Source organism: Magnolia sinica, chromosome 6, assembly GCF_029962835.1.
Source record: "Magnolia sinica isolate HGM2019 chromosome 6, MsV1, whole genome shotgun sequence".
NCBI classification, from domain to species: Eukaryota; Viridiplantae; Streptophyta; class Magnoliopsida; order Magnoliales; family Magnoliaceae; genus Magnolia; species Magnolia sinica.
In genome coordinates, this window is record NC_080578.1 from 78,893,450 (window position 1) to 78,914,431 (window position 20,982).

Genomic DNA, 20,982 nt, shown 5'->3' on the forward strand with positions numbered 1-20,982 from the left:
ATCTACTAGCACAATGGTTTTATTTTCAGATTCATAGCTCCGACGACAACCGGATATCAGATTCATTGCTCCTTGCGTGTGTACTAGTTGATTTTGGAGGTTCTTTTATAATGGTATTGGATATTTGCTGATTTTTATTTTTATTTTATTTATTTATTATTATTTTTTTTGTAGTTGAAATGCTGAATTGATGAAGTTTTTACATATGCCAATTAGGCCGTAGACTACAAATGCTAGTTGTTGTTTCCTTGTGTTTGATGGATGAACTAACTTGAAGGCTTCTTCTTCTTCTGTGCTATTTCCACTATTTATCACCAGAGCATACTGTTCCCAGCCTCATCATGAGATCAGGAAGCAAGCTTGCTCAGATCAGTGACGTAACATTGCCTTTGGGTTCTCATTGCCTTGGATATTTTCCTACTTGATTTTGTAACCTGGTCACTGAAGTTATGGTATTGATATTTAGTGTAAACAGATATCAGGGGCTACTGTCAGCCTCATGGAAGATAGACCTGAGCTAACTGAAAAGGTGGTCCAAATATCCAGTAGTTCCGAGCAGGCTGAGAGAGCCCAGAGCCTTCTCCAGGGATTTATTCTGAGCAGTTAGTTTCTATTTTCCCTTGCAATTTCCAGTTATCAGACCATTCATTTTTTAGTGCTATTTTCTTTTCCAATCTTAGTTTAGATTTGTAATTTGAGCTGTACTGCTTGTCTATAACAGCACAAGATGCCACACCAAGCTAAATTTCAGCTATGGGTGTTGTAAAGCCGAGATCTTGTAAGGTAGAAATGGATGCTTTCAGTTTTCACCAGTAATCTGTTTTCCTAGAATCTGGCAGTTATCAACAATCTTTGTATAAAAGGTAAGAATGGTTTATTTTTCTTTCTTTTTTCTTTTCATTTTAATGTCAATCTGCAGTTCTAAGAATAGGAATGCATTCCATTGTCAATCTTTTTTTTTTTTTACTTTTTTTTGGTGGTGGTTATCTTATGTTGCATCCATCTGCTTTCCTGCACCTATTTATAATTTTTTATATAATTGACATGGATTTCCTGCCCATGCCTAGCAGGAAGTTCCTTCGCTGGGATGCTAAGTGGGGCCCACCATGATGTTTATTTGAAATTCACATGGTGCATCCATTTTGAGTGATCATTTTAGGTTATGAGACTAAAAATGAGGCAGATCCAAAACTCAAGTGGGCTGCACGGGAGGAAACAGTAGGGATTCAGTGACCACTGTTTGAAACATTCACGTGGCTAAAAAGTTTCATAATTTTTTAGTATTTTCACTTCATCACAGTGGGAATGACCTTATAAACCGTTTGGATGCCATATAAACATCAAGGTAGATTTGGATTGCATTGATGGTACTGATTAGTGGTCGATGTTCTATAAGCATACCGTAATGTATATTTTTTATACACTTGGGTGGACCATACTATAGGAAACAAGGGTGATTGACTGCCCAACATACTTTGTGGTTGGTTAAAACATTTCCGGATTAGGTGCGCCCGGGTCTCACCCAACGCAGTGTGGTACTGCTGTGGAGCCCACGTTGATGCATGTATTGTATATCCAAGCTATCCATCCATATTTTTGCTCCTTTTGAGGGGAAAAAAAAAAGGTACGTCCAAATCTCAAGTGGACCACAGTGCTGATTGAATTCCCACCATTAAAAATTTCGTAGGGCTCAATGTAATACCCACCGTGAGTTTATTTGCCATCAAACCTGTTGATCAGGACACAAGGACCTGGATGATGGGAAAAACAAATATCAGCTTCATCAAAAACTTTTGTAGCCTACAAAAATTTTGTAGCAGTTGAGATTCAACAACTACTGTTTCCTCCAATATGGTTCACCAGATATTTGGATCTGCTTCATTTTTTTGGATTGGTGAACGAGATATTTGGATCTGCTTCATTTTTTTGGTTCATGCTCTAAAATGATCTGAAAAAATGATGGAAGACGTTGATATACAATATATACATCAAGGCAGGGCTGATTCAATACCACTGATAAAGCTGCTGTGATTGGATCTGCTCATTTTTGGTTTTTCCTATGTAACGGGGGACTTCACTTCTTAAAATTTAGTGCGTTGATGCTTGTCCATTTCTGTGCACCCAACAATCCTGTATGCGGCTCATATAAAGATGTTTTTTTTTTCTTTCTAATTGTTTAGCACATTTCATTTCGGTTAACTTGTCATCTGAAGCTTACAGTTCAAGTTCTGTGATATTCTTATATTTGCAACTTCTTTTACTTTGACTTCTTTATTACTTGCATCAACTTCTAAAGTTACCCCCCAGTAATTCCAACAAACCGCTCGGCTTATTTACTGTAGTTTATCTTTGTTTTGCTTTTCTATCAGCAGCTCAGTTATCTTAGCTGTAGAGAGTAACAGTTTTACTGTGAAAACTTATTTCAATGTTGGAAGTCCTTTTATTGAAAGTACCAGCACTGAGTCTAGTGTCTGCATCTGTTGCAGGCTCTGGAGATGGAACCTTGCATGCATGGAGCATCAGCAGATGCAATGACGCTGCCATTAGAATCTTGGCCCGTCAACTCGTCCGTCTGAGGCAGCAAATCACCAACTTGCAAGGGAGTCATGCACAGATCAGAGGGGTAGCAACTCATACACAGGTCTGAATTTCTAACAACAACACAGCGTGGTTAATTCTCTGTAATTGGCTTTCATTTATCTGCTTCTATAAACAACATTTGATTTTATTTTTATTTTATCTTTTCAGGCCATGTATTCCAATACTTCCATCTCTGTTGGAATGAAAGGTGCAAGCAAAGCAATGGCAGCTATGAATAAAGTATGTACTTTTGCTTACGTGTAACGAACCATTAGATGTGATTTAACTTTTATTGTCAATGTCCAAAAATCAAATGTAGAGTTCAAGTGTACAGCTTCCCAAGCTTACCAATGCATGTCATTTGTGTTTATTGCATATCATTTAGCTTGCCTTTTCCTCTCTAAGTAGTGAAGAATACTGTTCGTCTCCTAGGGTAGTATAATGTTTCTTGTACATTCTCTTATGACCTTCCAAATACATTGGTGTTTTCAGCAAAATGGCACCAGCAAAGCAGGCCAAAGTGATGCAAGAATTCCAGAAGCAGTCAGCACAAATAGACATGATGGTAGTTTTTGTTGATACTAATTCCTACTATGAGCTTTCAATACTCTTTATATTTATTAGCTTACATTGCATTTCGATGGACGAGCAAATTGAATTGTGAACATTTCATTTAGTATACACAGCGAGGAAACTGCCCTCAAATTTAGGACATGGTACATCCCACATGGTTACAACATACATGTCATTTGCACGATGAGTGGAATGATAAAATAGGAAAGTATGCATATTGATACAGGTATAAAAAATCTCAATGGATGAAGCGTCCATAAGCTTTTGATGCTTTATAATATATACGCATTATTCTGGAGACATTTTGTGGAAATATGAGAAATATGAAAAGAAACGTATCTGTGGGTTATCAGAATCAAAGTGTCCATGAGGTTGTCGAAGTTTAGTAGAAATATTTAAGAAATGAAAATGCTTGTATTGTGACACATCAGAGCCTAATTGTCCCCGAGGTTTTTGTGATGTCCATGAGATGTGTTTGTGTCCAGCAGATTACTTTTAGATTGTGTTTGTGTTTGTGTTTGTGTTTGTGTCCAGCAGATTACTTTCTTATTGTTTTTAGCACAGATCTACTGTTGTGGGCTTCTCTCTCATTTGATGATTGCAATCTATACCATGTGCAATTCAAATGGTAGTGGGCTATTACAGAATGTGTTGCATGAGGTTCCTAGAACTACGGTGACCTTTTGTCCAAGGCAGGTAATGTCTATCTATGCCATCCAATTCTCAGATGAGGGGACTGGCACATCATGAATTTTCTGTAGCATGGAGTAGTTTCCTAAGCTTATCACTGGGAGGGAGCTGGTTGATCTCCCCTTCCTGAGATTTGCTTCAGAGTTCAGACAAGGTTGGTATGGGAACACAAGTGCAAGATCCAAGTTGTCCACCAATTGAGTACCAGCTTGCAAATGTCCTATCCTAACATTCATGATGCTCTATTCTTGTTGACCATAACATTTGAAATAGGGAAATTTAGCAACCTGTTTTTTTTTTTTTTTTTTTTTCTGCCCATCCAGTTCTCTGTATCTTGAACTCATGTCAATTTGCCATATGTGGTTGCATGAAGGAGCTTGGGTTGTACACACATTTGGGATTTGAAACACCTTGTTAGCAGAAATACTAGTTATTAACCTGCATTGAGCTATCTATTTTTGCCGTCTCTCTTCATCACTAGAGTAATTCTACCCTTTTTTGAGTATTAAAATCCTTGTCATGCTATTTGGGTTCCCTTTTTGCAGGTGCAACCTGGTCTTTCTGCACTTGGAAGATGCAATGGAGGTAGGATATGAAGATTTCAAGGTAATCAACCCAGTTTCTCAAAAATCTACAATTTTTTAATCGTAAGATTGATGTTAGCAGAATGTTTTCCTTCAAACAAGACCAGTGTAGTTTGCTTGAGAGTTTTCAATGGCGAGAGTTTAGTCCCCATTGTGTAGTCTGCTTGATCCTTGTATCTGGCTGATTTTTGTTTTTATATCCTAAAATGATGCCAAACAATGGATGGACGGTGTGGATAGGACACATATATCATGGTGGCCACTCAAAGCTGCTTACTGTTCTAGCTGGAGATGCGCCCATCTGTTTTGTTAGCTTATTTTAGGACATGGGATAAAAAATGAGCAGAATCTAATATTCAAGTGGGCTGAAAAATGTGAGGATTGAACGTTTGCTGATGAAATATTCATGAGGCTGCAGAAGTTTTGAATTAGGGTAATATTTGTGTTCTCATTTCATCTCAATGGAATTGAGGTTATGAACTGTACGTATGGCATTTAAACATCACTGTCGACGGATCCTTACTCTTGCTCGAGGTAGTCTCTCGGGAGTTTGGTTTAAGATTACTTAATCACTTCAGCTTAAAAAGTAGAAACCAAGATAAGCAGTCATGTTTGAAACAAGAGTCATCACTCATGTAAATATGCATTTCTTTTAAGACAGTGATTTGATTTTACCGAAGACAATTGAGTTACATCGGTATTTAATGTATAAGTGGCTATAGGATGAAGGAATGGCAAAATCAGTGTTGGCTTTGAGCAGAATCCTTGCCTATTCAGATAAGACATTTATATTGCATTTTGTGAATTGTCATCCCTTTCATGAGAAAAGAAAATGTATGAAAGCCCTCCTTAAAAGAAAAAAAAAAAAAAAAAAACAATTGTATTCAATACCTTTAAAAGCCATGACCAATGAAATGTGATTCTTGAATCTTGATACTTCGAGTTAAAAAAATCAAGCTTTTCTAATTATTAGCTTCCTTTTTTGGTTGATCACATTTTGATGCAACTTGGTTATCAAGGCAATGGTTAATCACATTTTGATGCAGTTTGGTTATCTGGAGCATAAATGTGAGCACGCATGGAATCAATTTCAAAATTCTTAATATCTTTTTTTTTTTTTTTTTTTTTTTTTTTTTTCATATTGGCCATCTCTAGACTATTTTTTTATATGTATAGTAACTCAGTTACTGAAAAATGTAGATCTTTAGCATTGATTAGAGAAGTGCTTATATTTTGGTTTAGTGCAGCAAAGATCATGGCTTGTCTACTCACATCAAAGGAGGAAAAGACGCAGGAAAATCTAAAGCCGTTGTAGGGTTTTTACAGGTGAAATCTAAACAACAGGAGCAAACCTCAACTTCCTTTAAAATGTCTTATCATGTTCTTTAAATATTCTAAGTTGTCTTTTCAAGGGACTGAGGAGCATTTTAGATAATTTTCTGATAGTGGTCATGGACCCCACGGATGCTGTAATGATGGTTGAAATGAAAAACTGTCAACAGTCAGATGGTACAAACAGCTTCAACCAACCAGGGCTCAGGATCTGAACAAAATTGCATATACTGGGTCCCACCAACTGAACGGTTTGGATTTATTACTTGTAAATGCACAACGGCTGGGAGTGCATTCTGCTGGTGATTATATCAAATAACACCAGCTTTGGATCGTGTATGGAAGCTGATTGTGTGTAGGTTCTCTTGAACCAGGTCCCACAATCTTCTCCTGCGTGGGTTGGGAGGTCCGATTGAAGCAGGTCCCACCTCTCGTAGGGACGGGATTGCTGAGTGACCCAACCTGACTCTGTGGGACCTACTGATGTATGTGTTTTATCCATGCCATTATTCGTTTTGCCAGCTCATTTTACGGCATGCATCGAAAAATGAGGCAGATCCAAAGCTCAAGCGGACCACACCCCAGAAACAGTGGGGATCGAATTCCTACCGTTGAAACATTCTTGTGGGCCACAAGTTTTGGATAAGCTTAATTGCCTGCTTTGTTTGTAATAGGGTGGTACATTGAAAGGATATACCCACTATCATTTGAAACTATTGAGAAGAACACACATGCGTTATATCTAAACCGTTCATTTATTTTGTAACCTCATTATATGGCATGGGCTTAAAAATGAGGCAGATCCAAAACTTTATGTGGCCCCAAAGAAGTTTTCAATGGTAAGTATTCAATTCCTGTCGCTTTCTATAGTGGGATCCACTTGAGCTTTAGATCTACTTGATTTTTTGGCCCATGCTCTAAAATGATCTCGAAAAATGGGTGGATGGTGTGGATAGCCCACACATCATGATGGGACCTACACAACTTGCTAACATTGAGTGAAATTGGCACGGGACCCAATACGATTCCATCTAACCTACTTCCAAGCTATTCCACTCTTCCCAAACATAGAGTGGAATTGGCACGTGACCAGATGCAATTCCATCCCACCTAAGCCCGTGTAATCCAGCCGGCCAAACAGGCCCCTAAGGTAGTAGAATGTTTCTTGTACATTCTCTTATGACCTTCCAAATACATTGGTGTTTTCAGCGAATGGCACCAGCAAAGCAGGCCAAAGTGATGCAAGAATTCCAACAGTCAGCACAAATGGACATGACGGTAATTTTTGTTGATACTAATTCCTACTCGAGCTTTCAATACTCATTATATTTATTAGCTTACCCTGCATTTCGATGCACGTGCAAATTGAATTGTGAATATTTCATTTAGTACTCACAGCGAGGAAACTGCCCTCAAATTTAGAACATGGTACATCCCACATGGATACAACATACACGTCATTTGCACGATGAGTGGAATGATAAAATAGAAAGTATGCATATTGACACAGGTATAAAAAATCTCAATGGATGAAGTGTCCATAAGCTTTTGACACTTTATAATATATACGCATTATTCTGGAGACATTTTGTGGAAATATAGAAATATGAGAAATATGAAAAGAAACAGATATGTGGGTTATTAGAATCAAAGTGTCCATGAGGTTGTCGAAGTTTAGTAGAAATATTTAAGAAATGAAAATGCATGTATTGTGACACATCACAGCCTAATTGTCCCTGAGGTTTTTGTGATGTCCATGTGGTCATCATATCAATGCTCCAGATCACTTAACCATCTGTCCCACTTGCATAGATCATTAGAGTTGAAGTGCCTGGAAGGTTCTTGCAGTATGCATGGTGGGTCCATCAGATCAACTGCACGTCCCTAAAATTATGGGCCCCCCACTTGTACTATTTGTATCAGAATTGAAGCGTATGTGAGTTTTTTGTGGCATCCATGTTAGGGCCCATCAGTTGAATGTGGACTGCATTTCTAGATTTAAAGCCAAAGACTTCAAGAAAAAGTCCGAAGGGATTAAAATAATGCAATTTTGTTAAACTTCTCTCTCTCTTGTTTCTTTTTGTAAAGCACATATCCAATCCAAATATTTGGAATTTGGATGATATATTTGATTTTATTTTCTTCCTTTTCTATTATTGTGTAGACTTGCCTTCTCCAATAGGTTGGTTCGTTCAGAGCTTTGGAGAAATGGGTATATTTAGTTTTGGATGTGTGTGTTGATTAATTCACATCCATAACTAGATATGCCAATTTCTCCAAAGCAATGAACTAACTTATTTGAGTAGGAAAAGTCTACACAAAAGAAGAAATCAAAATCATATATATCATCCAAAATTTTTATTTTTTTTAAATTAATAAGAATCACCGACGGATTTTAGCCGCCGATAACACCGACGGATGCTAGCCGCCAATAACGCCGACGGATTCTAGCCGCCGATAACGCCGACGGATTCTAGCCGCCGACAACACCGACGGATGTTAGCCGCCGATAACGCCGACGGATTCTAGCCGCCGACAACACCGATGGATGTTCGCCGCCGATAACACCGACGGATTCTAGCCGCCGATAACGCCGACGGATTTTAGCCGCCGAAAACTCCGACGGTTTTTATCCGTCGGCGAGCATTGCCGACGCACCCTTTACCGACGGACCATGCGACGGCTAAAAGCCGTCGGGGAAGGTCATTGCCGACGGCTTTTAGCCGTCAGCGTTGCCCTATTTTTTGGTAGTGTCATTACCTTATAAGTCAAATTGTTAGCTACATTGCTAGGAGCTATGTGCGCCCTTGTAATCGAAGCCCATGACAACTCGAACCCGACTCAGCTAACTTGACCCAAACTCGAACAGGACTCAACCTGCCTGTACATATTGACTTGACGGTGAGTCGACTCACTCCCTCTCTCTCCCTTTTTGCTTTACTTGTCTAGCTACCTAACTAGCGACCCAAACCCAACTTAGACTCAACGTGTCGAGTCTACATGACCCGACAACAAGTTGGACTCGCACAAGAATGGACCCAACTCGGTCCATGACTGGGTCAAGTCATGTTGGTGTGGCAAATAGCGACCACCTGCACTCTCCATATTTCTCTCTACCTCTATCTTCCACTCTCCTCCTCCTTTCTACTTCTGTTGTTGCTTCTTCTCTTCTTCTTCTTCTTTTTTTCTCTTACTGTATTCCACAACTAGAGAGACTTTGGACAGTCCCACAACCAGAGAGACTCTAGAATAAAAGCACTCAACCAGACCAAGTCGGACTCGGTCTAGTGAGCTACCAACTCGCTCACCTTCCCCTCTCGTTCTCTCATTCTTTCCTTCCCATCTTCTTTTCCTTCCTTCTTCCCTTTCTTCTTCAAAGGCGTCCAGCAATGGACTAGACCCAACAGACGCTGCCTCGACTCTGGTCGAGCTAAGTCCGATTGGCAACAAAGCAAACCGCCCGGTCTCTCCTCCTCTCCTCTCTTTTTCCCCTTTCTCTCTACTATTTTTTTATGCAATGTCCAGCCCCATGACTGAACTAAATCCGACCTAACCAACTCGACTGACTTGGTCACGACTCAATAGTGGGTGCATCACAGCCACCACTCGCACCCGCATACACATGCGCACATACACACACAGACTCTCTCTCTCTCTCTCTCTCTCTCTCTCTCTCTCTCTCTCTCTCTCTCTCTCTCTCTCTTACTTCCTTCCTACTATGGCCAGAAGACGCTCTGGCTCCACCCGATTCTGCCCGGACTTGAGACAACCTGGTGGGGTAGAATGGCGAGGAAGGAGACCCACATTAATGGCAAATCTCACTACAGAGCTCCATCCTTCGAAATGAAAGAATTGGAGGGTCTGAATCGATGTGAGAGAGCTAGAGGACGTTAGGTTTTGAAGCTTAGATGAGGTTTGAGTGGTGGGTTCGGAGATGGAAGGTGACGGCTGTTTTCTCGGGCACAGCTGGCATGAATGGAGGAGAAGACACTGCCGATGATACCCTCCCTTTAAAAGCATCACCCTGAGTTTTCCCAGGCCCGTTGGATGAGAATGAAAGGCCAGGATCTGATCCCGGTGTCCGGTTTTCTTGAAACGGCCAATACAACGGTGGTTTTGGCGTCGGTTTTCCACAAAAAACCCTAGTCCACGTAAACAGAAATGGATGGCCAAGATATGCCTACTTGGAGGGCTGAGATGTGAGGGTTTAGCCTCACGCGGATCGCTAGCAGAGTAGGGAAGAAACGAAAGTTCCCATTTTTGAAAAATGCTGCACACATGCCCATTTGTGCCAATGATTTGCAGCCACGTACGTGAGCTTCAGGGTGTGGGACCAATAGATTTTTGGTTGTGTTTTAGGGTTCTACAAGGTGGACGGTTTGGATTAGTTCTAGGTGGCCCACCTTGATCACAAAGGATCAGTTTCGGAGTGGCTGAAAACACAACCCCGCTCACACACCTGACCGTTTGCACCCGTTGCTGTGAGCACACACGTGTGCATGGGTTTGCACGAACGACTTGGTTTCTGTTATGTTTGGCATCCCGTCACGATGGACGGCTCAGATCATGATTATGGGACCAGATGGGGCCCACATCTCCATCAAACGAGATCAATCCGTTTTTCAAGACGACTGCAGGAGCAGGAAAGAACGAGGAATCCCTTCCTCTTCGAGCGCCCTCAGTCAAACCAAGTTGACTGGTTTGGTATCCACTAGGTGCACGTTTGCTGGTGTACACACACTATAAGCATGGGCCCCATGTAGATGTTTTGGGCAAATCCACTCCGTCCATTTGATTTTTTGGGCTTATTATGACCGCAAATCATGGATGAGGCCAATCCTTAACTTGAGTGGGTCATACAATCTGAATCATGATCTTTAACTATTGATTACCATTGTTATGGCAGTTAGATTAATCCCAATATGAGTATCAACAGTTAAAATGGTCCTAGGGCCCATTTGATTAAGTCTTAATGGTATATTCAATCACTAGAAGCTGGGGTTCGGATGATCAAATAGCATGTTGTGAACTTGAGTGTTGTAGGCCTGATAACGATGGATCTAGTGAATTAGACCTAGATATGGCTTAAGGTCAAAGCCTTCCATAGCCCTCATTGAACAATTAGGGAAGTCAGGTATTAGAGCGATCGATGAGACATTGTGGATCTAATGAATAGTGGATCTCACAATTCAGACTTTTAAATTCTATGATTGTCAATTAGATCTGTCTGTCTATGAAACTAAAATCCTAAAAATAGATTTCTCTAATGATGTGTTGGTCCATCTTTAATAGTAACAGGTGGATAGCTTGATATATGGGTGACGATTGTCTTCAACGATTGGATTTAAACTGTAATGAACGTGAATGTTCAATTAAGTTACGTTGGCATTTATATTAGGTTAGGTTATATGGTAACACCCGAGTATTGAAAGTATAGGGTGTTACACCTTGGCTTTACTAACATGGTCGACTCAATGATTAGATTAGGACAACAAATCAGGCCTGACAATTCTTCATTGGCTTTAGCACATCTTGGCCTGAGGATTGGTCCTAGATTTCATGTCGAGGCTGAGCCCTTGGCTAAGTTTGGGAGCTCAAGCCTTAGCTCTCTAATGCTGGGTTGGCCAGCGCATTGCCACCCCTACTCTTATTGACTGACATGGTGAGATTCTTTCATTCCATTGTTGTAGGGTGGATCCCACGTTTAGAGCCTATGAGGACCATGGACTTTTCTTCTTTTGATGTCATACCATATACGTGGGAAATAACCATGTATGTACATGGGATAATGCATAAACATGGTTGATTACTGCACATTTATGCATATGCAACCAGATAGACCCTCCCAAATATGTTTGGGGTCTTATTTAAATGATCAAAACTGTTTTTACAATGGCTCTACCATGCATGAAATGATTATACAATGGATCCATTTGTTCTCAACATAATGTTGTTATATTAGACTGCTCAGAAGATGTCACGAAGCAACAATATCTCAATTAAGAAAATCACTACGGCCGTTAAAATAGCGAAACGATTATTAAAATGACAAAATTAGCTGTAAAAGCCAACTATGGCCAATGGCCATGACAGCTATCAATAACTATCACAATCATTGTGGTGGAAGGAAGATCGTGAGAGGTTAGATGGACAAGAAAAGGTGGCCACCACGTACAAGTGAAATTAAAATTAAAATTCGAAAAGTGAAAATTGTGAAATAAGGACTACAAAGATCTCTCGAAATGTACAGTGAATGCAAATGAGCAATAAAGAAAACGAGCAATAAATGAAAATTGATGATAAAGGTAATCTCTTTAGCAAAGTAATAATTTCATCATTCATTTCTACACGTGGTAAGATGTGAATAACCATAGTTAAGAAAATAGTCAAGGAAAGTTTGCACAAACAAATAATTCGTTGGAAAAGATATCTTCTATGACTTGAAATAGCAAACACAACCATGTAACTTGATAGAGAAAATGTTTTCTTGTGCACGTAGCAGGATGTAAAAGGTCATACTTATGTGAAGGCTTAAAAGTCTTGCGTGTGACTGTGTGACCAGCTAAGGCGGTGATCTTCTATGACACATGGTGTAACAAGATTGGGGGAGCACAAAGATCATAAAGAGTCTTCTCAAGATAGAAGTGTAATCAACCATGTTTACTAATTGACTAGTTGATTGAACTTGAATACCATGGAGATTGCACCCAAGCAACTAACTCTAAAAGCTTATAAATTCAGCAAAGAGCGAAGAGCTCGAGGCCCTATGCCAATCCAACAACTTTCCTATATAGTGCAATGCTTCCTATCCTTAGTCCATGCCTATTTTAGTTTATATTTGATCTAACTCTTCGACTGCTAGCTAGTGCAGTACTGCAGAAAACATGGATTGATTAGATAAATCCACCATATGTCCACAAACATACCATTGGATCAATAAGAAAATCCCTAAGTTTCAAACATATGGCCAACGAGGCCTTCTCACCTATGTACTTAGAGATACCGTTGGCTGCCTCACCTACAAAGTTCGGTTTTACAACGAACAAATTACCTTCATCCATGGCTGTCTTGCCTACAAAGCTTAATTGAGCAATGAACAATTAGTTGAATCATGATAGTCTCGCCTACGAAGGGAGGTTATGAGCAATGAACAAATAGTCATTCCTCTATCTCACCCACAAAGTTTAGTTCCAAGTGACAAACAAATTGTCACCCCATCGAACTTCTCTCCTACAAAGTACATGGCTAGGTGAAGAACAAATTTTCATTCTTAATGATCATCTTGTATATGAAGCCAAGTTTGCAGGGTAACGAACAAATCATCATAATTGACAATTGTCTTGTCTACAAATTCTAGTTGTGCGACAAATGGATTGTCTAAGATTTGCCCACCATCGATTGTCTCATCTACGAAGCCCAGTTCACGCCATCCGAGCGACGAACAAACGACCATTCCCTCAAACTTGATTGCCTCGCATAACGAGGCTTAGCCACGTGATGAACAAATAGTTGTCTCCAAACGGCCTTCTTTCCATGAAGCAATCTGAGTAGGTGATTTAGCTTTTGTGCACGAAGACCGTCTTGCTATAAAGCTTGGTATTTTACTAGACAACTAAAGTATTCTCATTACTTTCTTTCTTTCTTTTTTCCTTTTATCTTTCCGCTGATTATAGTTGCAAATACGATATTAATATTATCAGCTTTGGCCTTATTTCATCTTTTATGTACGTTGTCATATCATTAAACAGTGTAAGCTATCACATGCTTAATTGATAGTCCTTTGCTTGGAAGGTTAAAAAACTGATTATAATGACGGACCCTCACCTTCATAAATTGTCTGATTCTATGTAATCGATGGTTGGATGGCCAACCAATCTTCACAGATTTAGTTTTAATCAATCTATTTCACCACATGGTGTCATAAGCCATTTGATTTTATTCAAGCCGCATTTGACTTTAGCATGCTCGACACGTCATACATGCACAAATAACACGCGTGACTAAATTTGAAACCAACACCATTTTTCACACGGCTAGTAGGATACGTATGCTAATACTAGTTCAATAATATAACAATATGGTTAGAAGGCCAATAGGTGTGACACCACGTTCCTTTCGTACCCTTTCGCACATGTGTGCGCAATGTCCAATGCCCCTAGCCGGCCCCATACTACCTATGCATAGTACACATCTAACTAACCGAAACTACGTGACTTCGAGACTCTAGCCATATTGAACGTCTCATTGTTGTGGTCATGGAAGTGCCACCCACACGTCCGTGCGGTGCTTCATTAGCAAGATACCCTACGAAGAACCTCTTGTCATTTATGTGTACATGGCATCACATACAACATACTCACACATGCCTCCCACACACATCACTCAAACATGCATGTCTAGCCACATATATAAAGGCACATCACTCAAACATGCATGTCTAGCCACATATATAAAGGAATCCCATGTACCACCTACCATGATATCACTACCATATTACCTCCTCTCATGTATGAACAAAGTCAAGTCTTCTTTCATATCTCCGTACCACACCCTATCCATGACCTCATTCTGCCATACAATCTCATGCTCTCCCTTAATCTCTAATAAGTCTTAACCATTGATTAATTATCCATAATCATAGCCTACGACAACTATGATTGCATTAACCTAATCTAACACATCTTTAGTCATTTCTCTATAAAATTTCTCAACTCTAAGCAATTTTCATCCATTTTTCTATACCAAGTAAGAGAGAGAGAGAGAGAGAGAGAGAGAGAGGTGATCTTGGTGGGCCACCATCAACTCCTTCCATCTCTACCATCCATCTAGTCCATCAAGGTGAGTACACCCCACTCACTTGCATTTTTTGGTACCTTTTCTTTATGTTGATAGATGATGATAATGATGAGGGCCCACTGATGGTGGGCCACACTGTGATGTTTGTATACCCTCCCAAACTTTTTAACACACCCTACACTTGTGGGTGAAGGGAAAACACAAAAATCAGCTTGACATGAGGATGTGTGGGACCCACTGACGGTGGACCCCACCATGATGTTTATCAGACATCCAACCTGTTCATAAGGTCATAAAGACCTAGATGGAGGGACCGTACAAATATCAGCTTGAACAGAGATGTGGCCCCACCATGGGCCGCCATGATGTTGCAACCGATCTAACTCAACGTCCAAATCATGGACCCCATTGTGAGTCAGGGACACACACCTCTTCACATATCCACTTGGAAGGGGATTGCGTAGTAACTCAGTACGCTAAGCCTACTGAGTAAACTCCGTGGGGTCCCCCGTGATTTTAATATTTTATCTATTCCTTACATCCACTTTACCGGATAATTTTAGAGCTTTAACCCAAAAATGAAGCACATACAAATCTCAAATGGACCACATGCACCACGGGAAAAAGTGTGAATTGAATGCTCCTTTGAAAATTTCTTGAGGGCCACTAAAGTTTTGGATCAAGCTTATCTTTGTGTTTCCCTTCGTTCATGTCTTTTTGATCTTATGAACAGGTTGGATGACAAATAAACTTCAATGTGGGCTTAGAAAGATTTCAACGGTAGAAATCATTATTCCATTATTTCCTGTGGTATGGTTTATTTGAGCCTTTTATATGCTTCAATTTTGGTTTCAACCCTTAAATGAGCTGGAAAAAGGGATGGACGGTGTGGATTAACAACATACATTCACGGTGGGTCCAACGGAGTTTACTCAGTACGCAATCCGATTTCCATCCACTCACACACATACACCCTTTCACATGCACACAAGAAAAATAATAATAATAAGGACCTGACGTCCTCTCTTGACGCACGTCCAGAGAGACATTTGTCTCCTTTTGGGTTAAAGAATTGTGGGGCTCACTATGCCCCACCATGACATGTGTGTTTTATCCAAGCCGTTCATTCATTTCTTCAGACCATTTTATGGTAGAATTCCAAAGTTGAGGCTGATCAGAGTCTTGTGTGGGCCATGGGTGGGGATCAAACACTCACCGTTGGAAACCTTGTAGGGCCACCGTAGTGTTGATTTTCCGTGCACCTCGTATCACATCAAACCTGTTAGAAAGAGAAAAGTATATAAAAAAAAAAAAAAATCAAAACAAATCCAAAAAAAAAAAAACACAGGAGATGGCGTTCTTTCGTGATGTAAATTGTCAAGAGAGGGACGCATCTGTTTTTTTCTGGCCAACGGACAATGGGGCCCACCATGGGCACACTGTGTTGTGTATGTTAGATCCACACCATTCATCCATCTCACTAGCCCAATTAACGGTCTAAAAAATTTTAGGGCAATGAAGTAATCCGGCGGGCCGTACCACTTGAAACAATGCAGATTGAACTCTTACTGCTGAAATCGATGTACTGTATATCTGGACCACCCACCCATTTCTTCAGATCCTCTTAGGGATGGGCATAAGAAATCAGGTTGATCCAAACCTCAGGTGGGCCACATCACCTATAAACAGTGAGAATTGAACATTTACCATTGAAAAGTTCTTGTGGACCCATCATGGAATATGTATCGTATCCATGCCGTTCAACCCATTCTCCAGATTATTTTGGGATATGAGCCCCAGATCAGGGCTGATCCAAATTTTAAGTGAGCCATGCCAGTGGATGGAGAGGTCCATTGAACACTTCCTATGGCCACCGTAATGTTTATCTCCCTGCAATGAATGCAGATGTTGGTGACTAAATCGGGCGCGGATTGGACACTGACAAGGTCAGTAGCCAAATCGCTACTGAAGTGACGTCACTAATCTCTGTTGACCTTATCATGATGCGTGTGTTGTATCCATACCTCCCTGTCATTTTTAGATATCGTTTTATGGCATTACAAAGAGAATGATATAGATCTAAATTTCAAGTGGACCCATTACAGAAAACCTGGAACAGTGACACCCACCGTTGAAACATTTATAGTGCTCACCGTTATGTATTTTTGAGATCCAAACTATTCATAAGTTAACATATAGATAGATGAAGTGAAAACAAAAGTATCAACTTGATCGGAAACTACTGTAGCCCCTAAGAAGTTTTGAACGGTGAATGTCACTGTCCCCATTATTTTCTATGGTGGGTCAGTTTGAACTTTAGATCTATCCCATTCTCTTTATAATGCCATAAAATTATTTCTAAAAATGGTTGGATGGTATGGATATAACACATGCATAATGGTTGGGTCCGCAAAGCTTGGTGACATCACTTCAGTAGCGATTTGGCTACTGAACTTGTCAGTATCCAATCCGCGCCCGACCAAATCCTCTCTAATATTTAATTAAAAATTAAAAAAGAAAAAATTTAAAAAATAAAAAATAAAAAAAGATGGAGCCATCATCTTATCTTTTTGAGCTACTGGACCTCAACGGGATACATGTGATTTATCCATCGCCTTCTAGATTGTGGGGCCTGCAACTGGAACCCACCTTGATGCCTGCAGTGTAGGTTGAACATCCACCGTGACCTTTCCTAAGGTCCACCTCGTGGCATGCATGTGTTTTCTCCAGGCTGTTCATCTAGTCCGGGTCCCACTTTGGTGCATATATATTATACACGTCATCCAGTGGGTAGTACACATTGTAATGTATGTGTCTTTCATCCGTTTTGACGCTAAGTGGGTGGAGCCACTGTGATCCAGGTGTTTCATCTGAACCACCCATCTGTTGTAACAGCTCAGTTAGAGCATGTGCCCATAAATGAAACTCAAATATCGGGTGGACCCTACCACTAGCAGGAGCAGTGGAGACTTCGGTTGAAACTCTGTAGGACCTGACAATCTGGACCCCACTGGAATGTTTATTTGCCACCGATCTGGGCCTCACCTACGCGTTATATGTTTTATCAATGCCATCAACACCGTCCATGAAGTAATGCCCATTAATGAACTGAAAACGTAAAAATACCAGCCTGATTCAAACTTGTGTAGCTCCTTGAGCGAGGGGCCCACTGTGCATATATTGGGGCACGTTGTCTGTTGAGCGGTGGCCCACCTTGTTGTTGTATTGAAGTCCATGTTGTTCATTCGATAGTGGGCCCACCTGACTATGGGAGATTGTGATTTCGGTGGCCCATCTAAATTAGGTGAATTCCCGTCTTTCTGGGCAAATTTTACTTCTGGTGACCCATCTCGTGATGTGGATTTGTGGCTTTTTGGGGCGTACCAAGCTAAGTAAAAATTTTGATATTTTGGTGGCTGCAAATCATGGATCATGCATGATGTGGATAGCCCTAAATCATGTGGATATGTGCAGAATATGTGGCATAAGCCATAGGATAGTGTGATGTCTAGGCGACCGCCAAAATACGTGAACTTGTGCACGCGGCCTCTGAACTATGTGGACTTGTGATATGCATGCTGCCTTAAATAGTGTGAATTGTGTATCATGTGCAGTCCACCACCATGAGATTATGTGGTGTGCGGTTGCTATGTGGGATTAACTTTCAACCCTTAAGTAATTATATAAAGTCTGGATAACCCTTAATCACATGGAATCATGAGGAGAGTGGCATCCTAAGTAATAGGATCATGTAACGTGTGTTTTAACCCTTAAACATGTTTGAGTAGCAAATGTGGAGACTTTAGTGATGTGAGGGTGCGATATATACGTGTGTGTGTGTGTACGTTGTCCCTTAATCATGTGGGCATATGATGTATGTGTGACCACCAAACCATGCGCAATGGGATTGTACTAGCTATTTAAGTGTATGATTGTGAAATGCATACAAAGCCATCTAACCATATGAATTCAAGTGGTATTGGTAGTCGACCACATAGGTATAAATACTGACGCAGGGATGAACGTGATGAGGATAACTACTCTGAATCCACGGAGCTTCTCTGGACTCCTCACAGAGACTTCTCGAATCCACGAGGAAAGAAAGTAGAAAAATAGATATAAATTCTAAGAAATTCAAAATTGATTAATTCATGACTTAAAACGAGTTCACAACCCTTTAAATAGGGGTACCAAGCAATGGGAAAGAAATCAGAATCAAACTACAACTAAAACTCCTAGAATCCGCGACTTACTATAAATAGTAAACTTACTATTTATAGACGGTCATGATGTGTACTAGTGCGCAAGGTTTTCGGCCAAAAATAGTAAGTGTCCTATTTGGCTTCACCAAACTGTTCCCCTAATTATTCTAAGCTCATTTCACGTTGGACGCAACTTCTAAAGCCTGACAGATGAAGAGTTATAATCAAACTAACACTTACTATTTATAGTAAAAATGAAATTAAAGCAGGGAAACGACCGTCGATCTAGGGGTTTTTCGTAATTCCGGGCTGCGTAACCCGTTGGTTGGCTAAAGTAGCTCGTTCTACCCCAAAATCATATATTTTACGTCAAGTAACTCATTCTGGATTGCGAGATACGCCCGATCTAAGGTCCGATGGTCCGAATCACTTCTGTCCTCGACCGGGCCTTTTCTGATCCATCTTGGCCATGAAACTGTCTGCAACTCGCTCTACATCAGATACCCAATTCGTAAGACCTATACCCTAGTCCGTACCGTTCCGTATGCTTCTGCGGTTCTTCCGGTCGAATTCCGGCAACCTTCGCACCATATCCGACGTTTGCGCCCGATCCTACACCAGGTCCCGCATACCGAAGTTGGTTCGAACTGAAACTTTTATCTTAGCGATCGTGTCATCATTGCGGTTCCAACGCCGCGACTTGCACACCGAACCGATACCCAGGCCAGGAGATGTGGGCCTGCGTTCGTTCCGAATAAACGCCGCGCGTTGCGAATATCGAGGGAATCTCTACGATATGTCTCATTAATCAATCAATCAATCAATGTCAAGTACAACTATACCCCAAGTACAACACCCATCCCTCCTTTTCCATAAGTCAACTCTCTCTCTCCCCTCACCATTCCTCCTTTACCAACATTTCAACTCAACCCATACCTCTCCTTACAACCACCACATCACCCATCCCCTTTAATATATTTTTCTCTTTTTCCCTCATTCTATCTCTACTCTTCCAAGCTCCATATGTCCAACCTTCCCAAGCAATTCCAAGAGCAACAAGTGTGGTCCATTTTTCCACCCTCTCATCTCTCATCTCCACCATTAAAGTTCCATCATCCACCATTAAACGTTGAGCATTGGAGCTAAGGAGGCTAAGTGACCAAGAAAGAGGCTACTAAGGTGGGTGATTACCATTATTTTCGATTTTAGGGCCTACTTGTTGGTGGGACCCATTTTGATGTATGTGATTTAATCAAGAGGGGACTATAGTGGCGGGGTCCTTCTATCTCACTGTATCTCTCTCTCTCTCTCTCTCTCTCTCTCTCTCTCTCTTTGTGATGGTGTGGATCCCACCAATATGTGTTATATCTACCCCGTCCATCTATATCAGACGGTGTGACCCACCCTATTGCGAGTGATGATCCACACCATCCACTATTTGGATGGACCCAATATATTATTCTTTCTATATATTATATTTTACATAATATATATATAATATATATAATATAATATGTATTGTATATATATAATATAAGATATAAATTATATGTGTATATATATATATATATATATATATATATATATATATATATGTAGGTGGGCCATGTGCATGAGGGACCCACCATGATGCATATTTATCCATGCCGTCCAGCGTGCGAGGCCAGCGTGGAGTATGTGCACTGCCAGGGTGTGTACTTCAAGCTACCAAAAAAAAGGGAAAAGTTGCTTTTAGGATGGGCCGCTCATGTAGGCCCCACCTTGATGGATGTATACAATCCAAGCCGTCCATCCTTCTCCTTAGATCATTTTAGGCATTGAGCCAAATTTTGAGACCAATTTGATTCTCGAGCGGGCCATACCATAGGAATTAGTGGTGTTTACCGTTGAAAACCACCTGGATCCTTTTTCTCACCAAAAACAGGCCGCATATTAGACTCTTTTGGTCAGTCTTGAGTCGTACGATCCAATGGTTGGGGCAGATTCGTCGGATGCGGGACCCACCTGTGAAAAAACACAGAAAATCTAGTTTTTTTTTTTAAAAGAAAGAAAGCAGCAGCAGCAGCGCTGTTGCTGTCAGGACGCCGCAGGCAATGCCTGCGCACTGGCCGACGGGCGTTTTGGGCTGGCCCTCACGGCCCAGCCGTGGGCCCCACCATGATGTGTGTCTATGATCTACACCGTCCATTTTGTGGGTCCTTTAGGGCCGAGGGCCATCCTCAAAA

The 20,982-nt window shown here is 40.8% G+C and overlaps 1 protein-coding gene across 1 annotated transcript; it reads left to right on the forward strand.

The window, feature by feature from the left end:
- The first annotated feature begins 1,387 nt into the window (after positions 1–1,387).
- On the forward strand, positions 1,388–10,674 carry LOC131249666 (vacuolar protein sorting-associated protein 2 homolog 2-like). The gene is made up of 4 exons (XM_058250447.1): positions 1,388–2,641; positions 2,749–2,820; positions 6,969–7,037; positions 10,666–10,674. Exons 1-4 carry the CDS (start codon positions 2,426–2,428, stop codon positions 10,672–10,674), a joined length of 366 nt encoding a protein of 121 aa, XP_058106430.1. The 5' UTR covers positions 1,388–2,425.
- The last annotated feature ends 10,308 nt before the right edge of the window (positions 10,675–20,982 follow it).

Coding starts and splice junctions, on each gene's coding strand:
- LOC131249666 (XM_058250447.1), top strand. CDS start 2,426: ATGTTGGAAGTCCTTTTATTGAAAGTACCAGCACTGAGTCTAGTGTCT. Junction 2,642..2,748: donor GGGTAGCAACTCATACACAG/GTCTGAATTTCT, acceptor TTATCTTTTCAG/GCCATGTATTCCAATACTTC. Junction 2,821..6,968: donor CAATGGCAGCTATGAATAAA/GTATGTACTTTT, acceptor TGGTGTTTTCAG/CGAATGGCACCAGCAAAGCA.